Source organism: Entelurus aequoreus, linkage group LG11 (genome assembly GCF_033978785.1).
Source record: "Entelurus aequoreus isolate RoL-2023_Sb linkage group LG11, RoL_Eaeq_v1.1, whole genome shotgun sequence".
NCBI classification, from domain to species: domain Eukaryota; kingdom Metazoa; phylum Chordata; class Actinopteri; order Syngnathiformes; family Syngnathidae; genus Entelurus; species Entelurus aequoreus.
Genome location: NC_084741.1, coordinates 41,209,669 through 41,223,303, shown reverse-complemented (window position 1 = coordinate 41,223,303; position 13,635 = coordinate 41,209,669). Strand labels below are relative to the sequence as shown.

The 13,635-nt window shown below is 38.2% G+C and overlaps 1 protein-coding gene across 1 annotated transcript; it reads right to left on the bottom strand.

Moving 5' to 3' along the window:
* Nucleotides 1-4,491: 4,491 nt before the first annotated feature.
* Nucleotides 4,492-10,995, bottom strand: LOC133660674 (uncharacterized). Its single transcript, XM_062064252.1, has 2 exons — nucleotides 10,900-10,995; nucleotides 4,492-6,207 (listed from the first exon to the last, which is right to left on the bottom strand). Exons 1-2 carry the CDS (start codon nucleotides 10,920-10,922, stop codon nucleotides 4,950-4,952), a joined length of 1,281 nt encoding a protein of 426 aa, XP_061920236.1. The 5' UTR covers nucleotides 10,923-10,995; the 3' UTR covers nucleotides 4,492-4,949.
* Between the last annotated feature and the right edge of the window lie 2,640 nt (nucleotides 10,996-13,635).

Below are 13,635 nucleotides of genomic sequence, written 5' to 3'. Positions count from 1 at the left end.
ACTTACGGCGTTCCTTAAAAAAGGTGGGAAAAAGGTGATATTGGGAAAGGGGGGAAGAGTAAAAAATATCAGTCTAAGGCTGGACCCTCGGGAGGGGGTCCAGACTGAGTCCAAGGGAAAAAAACTCATTTGGCATAGCACACATAAACATGTTACATATAATCAGAACAACTCGCAACTGGGGGGGGATTTGGGGCCTTGGAGGCCGGCCTGCTGCTATAAAGTGCTACTAGCCGTCCATAACCCCGAAGAGGAATTAAGCGGTGGTGGTGAGTTCTATTCGTCCATGCTGGCTCTCATGTCCAAACCTTCCTTTACAGCAAGTTTCTCCATGATGTGATCCATCTTGCGATTCAGTTCAGAAATCGCCACAGTCTGTGTTCCCACAGCCCTGCCCAATCCGTCCATTGCAACGAACAGCCTTTGGGCTCCTTGAGTGGCTGCCATCGTCTTACGAATTTTACGATACACCAGAGCAATGCCCAGCCTAATCAGCAGGTGCCCCGCGATCATGGTTCTAAATAGGTAGATGTCTTCCACGTCCTCGATGGAAAGGACTGAGAGGCACATGATTCTCCATTTGTCCCAGGAATCTCTCACGTACCCCGCAGCAATGGTTCCATCAGGGCAGCCAGGATCCCCAGAACCTCTTTTTCTCTTCGAAAAGATTGTGTCAATAGAGTCGAGAGTCCAGCTAATCAATTCCATGTCTGATGAATAGATTTGGAGGACAGAAAAGTTACTTGTTTATGTTGACAAATGTGCTGTTTTACACTGCAGTATTGTTCAATTGAGGACACTTATACATCACATATCTAGCTTGTGTGCTACTATGTGCTTAGATGTTGTGTAGCTGTTGGCTCTTAGTAGCCTATTGCCTAGCATGATTCATTTTTGTAAACGACTTGAATCATCTTTGCACCAGTAAACTGCTTGGATGAGAGCTTTTATCAGAGTTTTTAGATGCAAGTCGAAATCATCCGATACTTTTTATGTTACCTACGATAAAGTTTTTTGTTTTTTTCGTTGTGCTGCACTGATTTAAACATTGCGAAGAACATTACAGATTCGGAAAAAAATATGTCCCAAGATACATGAGTTTGCCTCCGTGCGATAGTACCATAATATAACACAATTCAGTAATAATACAATATTGCATAATGTTGTGTGTTTATCCTATTAAAGTAGAAAGGGGTCAGTGAATTGTCATTATGTCGACACACACAATGACATAAGTGGCTAGTTTGGAAGATAAGCCCGATTGTTCTGCTTATCTCTGGCTTCAATTGACTTTAATTGATTCATGTGGCGTGACCCTGCTGTCTGGCCTGTGACGCATAAAACCGTGTATCCATAATTTTGTTAGCACTTGGTGCTACGGCGGCCTCATATCCTGAATCCATTCTCTAAAAAGGACAGCAAATATTGATCCTTGGAGATTGCGTTCATATCTTCACGGCCAATTTTGATGAGCGAGCGCCGGTGAAGACATACTGAATACATACAGTATAATACATGGTATAAATCTTGTATACTAGTTTAGAAGCATGACACACTAATTCGCTTTTAAATACACAGTGGTTTGGCTCCTGCAATGTACAGTATATATATGTATGTATACATATATGTATATGTATGTATGTATACAATATATATGTATGTATGTGTATATATGTCTATATATGTATCTATATATGTATATTGTTGGCCCTGCGATGAGGTGGCGACTTGTCCAGGGTGTACCCCGCCTTCCGCCCGAATGCAGCTGAGATAGGCTCCAGCACCCCCCGCGACTCCAAAAGGAACAAGTGGTAGAAAATGGATGGATGGATGGATGGATGGTGTGCTTATCTTACAAAAAAATAAGAGTTGTAGAATTATTGGAATCTCAAGACAGCCATGACATAATGTTCTTTACACAAAAAGTATCCCATTAATCAATTATGTATGCAGAATAATCACACAATTTATTTTGACTCTACATGCTCCTTTACCGTTGTGATACGGTCAATCGTATGGTCAATGTGTAAATACAAATAAATAAATACATATATAAATAAAAATAAACGGTAATGAAAAAAATGCAATAGTAAAATATATTAAAACATTAAATAAAGTTTGATACACATTTCCTGATTGGACTTTAGATAAAAGTTTTGAACAAATAAATAACGTGCATTTTAATAAAACATTTAAAAAATATGTTAATTCTGACAATAAAATTGCATTTGTGTCTAAATATTAGTGTCTTTTTAAAAAATTATTTAAAATATACCAGCAAGTAATAAACTTTGTTTAATCATGATTGATCCAAATACAAAAGTTTGATTAATCATATTTTTATTTTATTATTATAATTTGACACAGTTTGATACTTTATTCACCCAGAGAGAAATGCAAGGCATCTAGTAGCACTATACAAGACATTATTTACAAGAAAAAGTAAACACACACACATATAATTAATCACAATTCATAGCATTGAGATGATACCGTGCAAATATGCCCCCCACCACCCAGAAAAAACTCAGAAATACTAAACAGAATGTTTATTTCACATTGAAATGATGTCATCCTAACAGTCTACATTATCACTGTAAGTCCAGGATTATTGTTAATAATAAAGTCCTTTGTGAATACAAAGGACCCTAACAGTGATCCAGCAGTCAAATTTTTTTTAATTTGACCTAAAATGCCCTGCAAAACATGGTCCAAAAGACAAACAGAAACCCACAGTATATCACAAAAGAGAGTACACCCCTCACATTTCAGGAAGTATTTCACTATAGAAATGAAGTTTGAATATACTTAAGAGTATTCTGTATTTGAGGGATGTGCAATATGTCTTCAAATCTACGCCACCATATACTGTATATTGCATCCTCCTGCGATAACGATATGCATCACAGTGCGTTATTTTGTATGTAAATAATAATAGAACAATTTCCAAATAAGTTACAAAGGCTCCTAATTTAGCTGCTGATGTATGCGGTAACATATTGCGTAATTTCCAGTTGTTTTATTTTCTTAAAACTATCATTAATCTTCAAGCCAACAGTAATCTTCAAGAAAGATACACAATTAGTTTTAATGTTTCTTTAACCATTTCATTTATCATCAATATATATATATATATATATATATATATATATATATATATATATATATATATATATATATATATATATATATATATATATATATATATATATATATATATATATATATATATCCTGCGTTCAATTCCTGGTCTCGGGGTCTCTCTATATCAGGGGTCCCCAAACTACGGCCCGTCAGCATCCAAAACCCGGCCTGCGGGAAGTCCCAAGTTAAAAAAAAAAAATATATATATATATATATATATATATATATATATATATATATATATATATATATATATATATATATATATATATATATATATATATATATATATATATATATATATACATACATATATATATATATATATATACATACATATATATATTTTTTTTTTTTAACTTGGGACTTCCCGCAGGCCGGGTTTTGGATGCTGACGGGCCGTAGTTTGGGGACCCCTGATATAGAGAGACCCCGAGACCAGGAATTGAACGCAGGACCTTCCCGCAATTTCAGCAAGCATTTCAATACATATTGTCAAGGGACAATACTAGCAGTTTTGGTGTCCCGATACGTTTTCGGAGTCTTGAGTAGCAGCATCCGATACCGAGGCCTGTGCCGATAACACATCTTGCTCGACGATATATGGACCTGCAAATTATTGCCAAAAAACGATATTATTTGCATTAGTTTTGGAGACCAAGTTAACCACTGATGTCATGACAACACATAACAATCATGGAAGTATACCCTTTCAAATGCAACCAACTTGTGTTTCTCGTATATTATAGCATTATAACAGAAATATACACATATATATATGTATATTAGGGCTACAATTAATTTGATAATCGATTAATCTGTCGATTATTACTTCGATTAATCGATTAATAATCGGATAAAAGAGACAAACTACATTTCTATCCTATCCAGTATTTTATTGGAAAAAAACAGCATACTGGCACCATACTTATTTTGATTATTGTTTCTCAGCTGTTTGTAAATGTTGCAGTTTATAAATAAAGGTTTATTAAAATATATATATATATATATATATATATATTTTTTAATTAAAAAAAATTAAAATAAAAACCTCTGCGCATGCGCATAGCATAGATCCAACGAATCGATGACTAAATTAATCGGCAACTTTTTTAATAATCGATTTTAATTGATTTAATCGATTAGTTGTTGCAGCCCTAATATATATATATATATATATACTGTATATGTGTATATATTTATATATATATATATTTTTTTTTAATAAAAAAAAAAAATATATATATATATATATATATATATATATATTATTATTTTTAATTTTTTTTAATTATTTTTTTAAATCTGTTCTTTCTAATCTATTTTCTACCGCTTGTTACTCTCAGGCAAATCTTATTGTCTAAAAATGCATTTTCCCATCGATAACGTGACATCATCACGCTCGGAATATATATATATATATATATATATATATATATATATATGTATATATATTTATATATCTATATATATACATACACAGCCCGGCCCCCGGCCAAATTTTTTGAACCCAATGCCCCCGAGTCAAAAAGTTTGGGGACCCCTGCTCTATGTGGGGTTTGCATGTTCTCCCCATGACTGCGTGGGTTCCTTCCGGGTACTCCGGCTTCCTCCCACCTCCAAAGACATGCACCTGGGGATAGGTTGATTGGTTGATTGGCAACACTAAACTGGCCCTCGTTTGTCAATGCTGTTAGGCTCCAGCCCCCCCACCACCCCAAAAAGGACAAGCGATAGAAAATGGATGAAATGTGAAGGATGCACTCACTTTTCTCAGATACTGTACTCGGGACTCCGCCATGCTCTCACTTCCACTTCCCGCCGCTCAGCTGCAGGGAGACGTACTGGCAAAAACACACCCCGCCCACCAGGTGACCCGGGCGGGAGTCGGGCTGAGGGAAAGGGAAGTGTTTTTTGGCCAGGCAGCAGGCGTAACCCGACGAGAAATTGCACAGGGCTTTTTCAAAGGCCTCCTTTGCGTCCACCTGCGACTCGAACGCCTCCTCGAACTCGCCCTCGCAGCCGTCCAGACAAACGTAGACCAGATATAAGTTGGAATTGGAGCGGCAGCCCATGAGGAGCTTCTCCTCGCGGAGGATGGCATTGGCCCGCCCCGCGGCTTTCTGCATCGCCCCCACCACGTGCTTCTCGTCGTCCATCTTCCAGAGCGAAAGCTGAACAAGCAACCCGATTGGAACGGAGAAGAAACTCACAATGGTTACTACCCACGCTCCAACAGGGGTATAGTTAATTTCTACAGGAAGAATTATAGTCATTATTGCTATCGAGTAAGTAAATAGCCCAACTAGTAAGATCAACATGATCAAACCACTTATGTAGACCACAACTCTCATCCAGAGAGGCTGCAGCCACACTTCATTTTTAGAAACAGTGTTGATGATGGCGATGGCCTTCCGGTAGTTGTCCTTGTCCTCGATAATCAGCAGCAGTTGGTCCGGCACAACCATGTCACTGAACGTACCCGAATCCCACTTATGAAGATTTTCCACGTTAGCAGCGGTCAAAGGCTGCAGGGCCTTGCCGTTGTAGATGGACGGAGGCTGATAGGGAACCACCGTGGCGCCTAGAAGCTGCCGGTTGTTGGTGAAGAGCACCTTGAGCAGCTTGGCCAGGAACTCGGTGTCGACGGCCTCCAGGTAGGTGAGGTGGCACAGGTGAAGCGGGACGCACACTCCCGGCTCCAGCAGCACGGGGACGATGGGCTTCCTCTCCAGACAGTCTCGGAACAGAGACATGTTGGCCTCCAGGAGGCACCAGCGGCTCCGCACGAACTCCGAGCTGAGCACCAGCAGGACCTTCTGGCTCTCCTGGATGCACTCGGACATGTTCTCCAGCACGGTGCGGCCCGGTGTGAAGTCGCGCTCGTGGTAGCAGACTTGCAAGCCGCGGGCCTCCAGCTGGTCTATGAGGGAGTGCGTCCACTGCTGGTCTGTGCTGCTGTAGCTGATGAAGACGTGGAAAGTCTCGCCTTCCATCAGAGCGGGAGGAGCGTCGGTGGACGCCGTCAGGGATTTATTCTCAGCCATCTCTTGGAGGAAAGACCTAGGACAGGGGTCGGCAACCCAAAATGTTGAAGGAGCCATATTGGACCAAAAATACCAAAACAAATCTGTCTGGAGCGCAAAAACTTAAAAGCCATGTTACATACAGATAGTGTGTCATGAGATATAAATTGAATTAAGAGGACTTAAAGGAAACTAAATTAGCACAAATATAGCTACAAATGAGGCATAATGATGCAATATGTACATATAGCTAGCCTAAATAGCATGTAAGCATCGATTAGCTTGCAGTCATGCAGTGACCAAATATGTCTGATTAGCACTCCACACAAGTCAATAACATCAACAAAACTCATCTTTGTGCATTCACGCACAACGTTAAAAGTTTGGTGGACAAAATGAGACAGAAAAAGAAGTGGCATAAAACACGTCCTAGAAAGTCGGAGAAAGTTATACATGTAAACAAACTACGGTGAGTTCAAGGACCGCCAAAATTAGTAGGACAAAACGGTGCTCGCCAAATACTCTCATCAGTGAAGCATTTATAACAATTAAGGAGGTTTGTGTCATGTTTGTCCTCCTACAGAAACCATATTAAAACAAAAAATATTTTTTTCCCCCTCATCTTTTTCCATTTTTCCTACATTTTTAAAAAACCTCCAGAGAGCCACTAGGGCGGCGCTAAAGAGCCGCGGGTGGCCGGCCCCCGACCTAGGAGATGATGCACTTTTAATCTTTGGCAAACAATGACTTCTTACTGCGAAATACCTGAAAGAATCATGAATACACGACAATATGGAACGCTGGTCTACATCCCAAGCCAAAGTACAGTCGTGACTTGTTTATCGCGACTAATAGGAAGTCCGACCAGGGTAAACACATTTCTCACGTACAGTAGGAAAGGGATTCATATGGAGTTACCATATTTCTGGACAATCAAGCGCCCTGGGATTGGTTGAAACTTTTATTAGTAGATTGCACAGTACAGTACATATTCTGTACAATTGACCACTAAATGGTAACACCCGAATAAGTTTTTCAACTTGTTTAAGTGGGGGTCCACGTTAATCAATTCATGGTATAAATATATACTATCAGCATAATACAGTCATCACACAAGTTAATCATCAGAGTATATACATTGAATTATTTACATTATTTACAATCCGGGGGGTGGGATGTGGAGGGGGTTGGGGCGGGGGGGTTAGGTTTGGTTGATATCAGCACTTCAGTCATCAACAATTATATCATCTGAGAAATGGACATTGAAACAGTGTAGGTCTGACTTCGTAGGATATGACCCGCATCCACTAAATTTTTGAAGAAAAACATATTTTTCCACATATTAGCCGCACGGACGCAGATATATACGTTGTGAAATTAGTTATTTACGCAGAAAGATTCTGTAAATGTTTATTTACATGCCTTAATCGTTTCCAAACGGTGCCTGTAACACGGCAGTAAAACGGCTAATCAAACAAAACAGAAGTCAGCGTCATGGACCCGCTTTGATACAACGCTGATTATACGTACATGTCCTTTAAAACGGACTTTGAAACAACGTGGCAAAAATAGTTGTATTTGTAAATTGAGACAACGCTGATGTCCAACGTTGGATGCACGTTGTTGGTTGGGAAATTACCAAATTTTCAAAGGTCAAATGAACGTCACAACCTGACATTGATTAAACGTCGTCAAAAAGCATGTTGTTTCAACATTGTATTGGTGTTGTAGAATATTGGTTGGAAAAATGACCAAATTTCAATGGTCAAATCAATGTCAGAACACAACATAGATTAAACGTTGTCAAAAAGCATGTTGTTTCAACGTTACCGTATTTTCCGCACCATAAGACGCACCTAAAAAACACAATTTTTCTCAAAAGCAGACAGTGCGGCTAATAACCCGGTGCGCCTTATATATGGATTAATATTAATATTTATTTTCATAAAGTTTAGGTCTCGCAACTACGGTAAACAGCCGCCATCTTTTTTCCCCGTAAAAGAGGAAGCGCTTCTTCTTCTACGGTAAGCAACCGCCCCCATAGAAGAGGAAGCGCTTCTTCTTCTACTGTAAGCAACCGCCAAGGTGAACACCCGCCCCCCGTAGAAGAAGAAGCGTGCGGATATTACGTTTCATTTCATTTGTGTGTTTCTGTAAAGACCACAAAATGTCTCCTACTAAGAGACACGCGTACAAGGTTCCACTGACTTTTGATATTCATGTGAACCGCACTGTGGATACAACGGGAACACGTACGGTGATTATTCGCACCACAGGGAATGAGAAGTCGTCCTACTGTGGTTCTAGCTTGCCATGCTAACGGCCAGAAACTTCCACCCATGGTGATATTCAAAAGGAAGACCTTGCCAAAAGAGAACTTTCCAGCCGGCGTCATCATAAAAGCTAACTCGAAGGGATGGATGGATGAAGAAAAAATGAGCGAAGAGACCGGGTGACTTTTTTCACGCAGCTCCGCCCCTGTTGATCTACGACTGCATGCGCGTCCACATCATAGATGGTGTCAAAAAACAAGTGAAGCACACCGAAGAAGAAGAATTCGAGGGATTTGTAGATGAGTAATAACTTCAGAAAGTGAGCTTTAAATGTTTATTTTGTGTGTTGTGTGACATTAACGTTCGAGCAACGTTGAGTTATTGATGTTGCTATTGCTCTGCACTATTTTGAGTGTTACTATTTTTGTGATTGCACATTTGCACATTACATCTTGGGAGTGAACAGAGTTGTTAGAACGCTGGTTTGTGATATATTATTAAAGTTTGACTGACCTATCTGACTGTTTTGTTGACATTCCCTTTAGCGTAGCGTAGGTGCGGCGAATAACACGGGGCGGCTAATAGGTAAACAAAGTTTTGAAATATGCCATTCATTGAAGGTGCGGCTTACAACACGGGGCGGCTTATGGTGCGGAAAATACGGTATGTTTGAGTTGCTCAACGTCAGGACCTAATTCAACAAGTTCTCAACGTTGTATGCATTAAAAACACTCCTACAGACATCACACATTGGACAGTTTAATACGTATTAAAAGTTTTAGTTGTATTGTAAAACTCGCAAACGTTACTTGGAGTGACGAACGAAGAATCTTTACGAGTGGAAACGCTATGGATGGCTAAAAGGCAGAACGTCACTCTACCTCCCGCTTGAAAGCACTAAATGGAAGGACACCGCGGTACATGCAGTGAGCAAACTCTTCCAAAAGATGGCGCCCATAGCGCAAACAATAAAAAGTATTTGCTTTTTTGTTTGTTTTTAACCATTGTTATTATGGCTGTAAGCAAAGAAAAACCCATAAATTAGTCTTATACACCGCAAGGTTCAAAATGTAGGAAAAAAGCAGCGGCTTGTAGCTCGGAATTTACGGTAATCATTTTGCAATGCACTATGCTGAAGATGATGGAAAGCGCCACTCTACATAGCAACTGACGCTGCGGTCAAAGTTGGAATTGCCACAAAATATATTTTAAGTTATTCAAAACTCTACTGCCATCTGGCTGCTTAAGTGGAGAGCGCACCTCTTACAGTTTGTCGCTACATCTGTAAGTGCAAGTTAAAACTCTACTATGCAAAGCAAAAGCCATTTATCAACAACACCCAGAAACGCCGCCGGCTTCGCTGGGCCCGAGCTCATCTAAGATGGACTTATGCAAAGTGGAAAAGTGTTCTATGGTCTGCCAAGTCCACATTTCAAATTGTTTTTGGAAACTGTGGACGTTGTGTCCTCCGGACCAAAGAGGAAAAAAATCACCCGGATTGTTATAGGCGCAATGTTGTGTAGTAGTATTTTGGTAAAGGTATGAAGGAGTTACATTGGTGTCCAGTAAGCATGGACGTAGGAACCGAGGGAGACGGATATTGGAGAAAAACGCATTTGTCCCACCCAAAAAATATACTGCGGAGGTATACGTGCTTTTATTTTGAAAGCGCAACCGTGCATCATGTGACAGACAGGCCTTTTCCTTCACCAGCTCTGACTGTGGGCAGTTTGAGTAAAAAAAAAAAATATATTAAAAAAAAGTATATATATGTATATATATATAAATATATATTTATTAATTTTTTTAATATATATTTTTTGGACTCTTTTACAATAGGAAGCCATTTTTCCAATGTGGGCTTACTTACTGGCAGGGGCGTAAGAATGAGTTTAACATTGGGGGGCACCCACAAAAAAAATAAAAATAAATAAAAATAAATACATTTAAAAAAAAATATATATATATATATATATATATATATATATATATATATATATATATATATATATATATATATATATATATATATATATAAATAAATATTATCTTTTTTTAAATGTATTCCTACGCCCCTGCCAATAAGTAAGCCCATATTAGAAAAATGGCTTCCTATTGTAAAAGAGTCCACCATAGAGGAAGAGGAAGACAAAAATCAGTTTCAATTTCAGGAGAACGAATGTTACATCAACTTTTTTTTTTTACCTGCTCCTTTTAAAGAGTTGTATGGCATACTGTATGGACAAAGTTATTCACATCCTTGATGCAAAAACAAGCATGTGGAAGATAGTTCTGGACTAAAAACAGTTGTCAGTACACTACAGCTTGCTCGGTCGGGGTCATGCTACTTCAGCGCTTATTCTTTCTCTGGAATACCTGTATACTACTTTTCTTTCTGCACTTCCTGTGAATGAAAAGTATGAATGCACATATCGCCGCAGAGTGAACATTCCTACCTGTTTATGGCCGACTGAGTCATGCACAGTAACCACACTGTGTGGAAGACAGCAAGAACTGAAAGTAAACACGAGAAGGAGATAAGTTCACTATTCTCTGCTTTTTTGTTTTTTTAATTTAAAGAAACAGTACGTACTTCTCTTTCCTGGATACAAAGCTTCATGTATGTTTCGTTAAAATGGCCTCGCAATCAAATGTCACATGTGTACAGAGCTCTCCTTCAGCCGCTATTTTGATTTGGATTATTTCCTTTTCAGCTAATTGATCGTATTGCCGCTTTTGTACCTCACATTTTATGCAGGGTGTAAACGAAAGTAAACAAGCGATGAAACTTAACGCCGCTTTCCTATTGGCGGGAAAAAAGCTTGTCATCAACCATTTAAAGCAAGGGTCACCAACGCGGTGCCCGCGGGCACCAGGTAGCCCGTAAGGACCAGATGAGTAGCCCGCCAGCCTGTTCTAAAAATAGCTCAAATAGCAGCACTTACCAGTGAGCTGCCTCTATTTTTTAAATTGTATTTGTTTACTAGCAAGCTGGTCTCGCTTTGCCCGACATTTTTAATTCTAAGAGAGACAAAACTCAAATAGAATTTGAAAATCCAAGAAAATATTTTAAAGACTTGGTCTTCACTTGTTTAAATAAATTCATTATTTTTTTTACTTTGCTTCTTATAACTTTCAGAAAGACAATTTTAGAGAAAAAATACAACCTTAAAAATTATTTTAGGATTTTTAAACACACATACCTTTTTACCTTTTGAATTCCTTCCTCTTCTTTCCTGACAATTTAAATCAATGTTCAAGTACATTTTTTTATTTTTATTGTAACGAATAATAAATAAATTTTAATTTAATTCTTCATTTTAGCTTCTGTTTTTTCGACGAAGAATATTTGTGAAATATTTCTTCAAACTTATTCAAAAAAATTATTCTGGCAAATCTAGAAAATCTGTAGAATCAAATTTAAATCTTATTTAAAGGTCTTTTGAATTTCTTTTAAAATTTTTGTTCTGGAAAATCTACAAGAAATAATGATTTGTCTTTGTTAGAAATATAGCTTGGTCCAATTTGTTATATATTCTAACAAAGTGTAGATTGGATTTTAACCTATTTAAAACATGTCATCAAAATTCTAAAATTAATCTTAATCAGGAAAAATTACTAATGATGTTCCATAAATTCTTTTTTAAAGTTTTTCTCCTTTTTTCGGTTGAATTTTGAATTTTAAAGAGTCAAAATTGAACATAAACTATGTTTAAAAATTTAATTGTCATTTTTTTCGTGTTTTCTCCTCTTTTAAACCGTTCAATTAAGTGTAAATATCATTAATTATTAATAATAACATAGAGTTAAAGGTAAATTGAACAAATTGGCTATTTCTGGCAATTTATTTAAGTGTGTATCAAACTGGTAGCCCTTCGCATTAATCAGTACCCAAGAAGTAGCTCTTGGTTTCAAAAAGGTTGGTGACCCCTGATTTAAAGCATGAACAGCCGTTTGGTAGCAGAGGCCACAGAGCCTTTAATACTATTGTCATATCGTGATAATGCATGTTCCTGACACATCCTAGCTGCGCCCCGAAAATTGGACAACGACAAGCGAGCGAACGCGTACTCAACAGACTGCAACATTGTCGCCGGTGGCTGATGTCCCTCCACAGTGCAAAGTCATTTCTAAGTCAGCAATCCTCGCCTCCATGGCGGCGAATGAACGAAATTTCTCGTGAGACGAGGATACAATAAGCCACCCAGCAGGCACAAGATATGAAAACAACGTTGAAAACTTGTTGAATTAGGTCCTGACGTTGAGCAACTCAAATCCAACGTTGAAACAACATGCTTTTTGAAGACGTTTATTCAATGTTGGGTTCTGACGTTAATTTCCCCATTGAAATTTGGGTCATTTCCCAACCAATATGCTACAACACAAATACAATGTTGAAACAACATGCTTTTTGACGACGTTTAAACAATGTTGGGTTCTGATGTTAATTTGACCCAGGGGCGTCACTAGCTTTTAAGGACAGGGGGGGGCTTAGCCCCCAGGAGATGCACAGGATGCGAGCGAACGTAGCGCACAAGCACAAAACTTCACAAACAGCTAACAAAGACTTAGAAATTAATCATTGTTATTATTATTATTTCAGTGGGTTTATTTTCAATGTGTGTTCAGTACAACAACAAACATGGGTTTGCACAGTGACAATTTGTTTACAGCATCAACAAGAAACAATTACTTGCATGATCCTTCAAGATACACTGAAGCACAATGAAAGTCATGGCATTAGCCTCTATGTTATTCATTCACAACATAGAGGCTAATGCAACCACTTTAGCTCACAATACAATAATTGTTTGTTCCCAAATATTTTGAAGTTGCACAGATTACACATATGTGACTAAAATGGTTGTAAATTCAAGCCCTGGAAATATTACTTAATTACTTGAATTAAAGTAAGATCTGGATCGGGATAATTTGGCTTGTATATAATATATTTATATATATATATTATGGCAAGCCGTTAAGGAAATTAAATATATATGGAAGTCTGAATAGAAATGAGAAACTTTTATATATACTGTAAATAAGAAAGACTGCTGATCTGAAAAAGAGCCAAAGCTGTCAAAGAGCTGAGGGACCATCTTCAAAGTGCAACGCTGAAACAAATAATGCAAACAATAAAATGTAACTTCCAGGGCTTGAGATTAATGTAGTCTCGTCGTCCCGGGGATGGT

Coding starts and splice junctions, on each gene's coding strand:
- LOC133660674 (XM_062064252.1), bottom strand. CDS start 10,922: ATGACTCAGTCGGCCATAAACAG. Junction 6,208..10,899: donor ACTCAGTCGGCCATAAACAG/GTAGGAATGTTC, acceptor CCCCTGTCCTAG/GTCTTTCCTCCAAGAGATGG.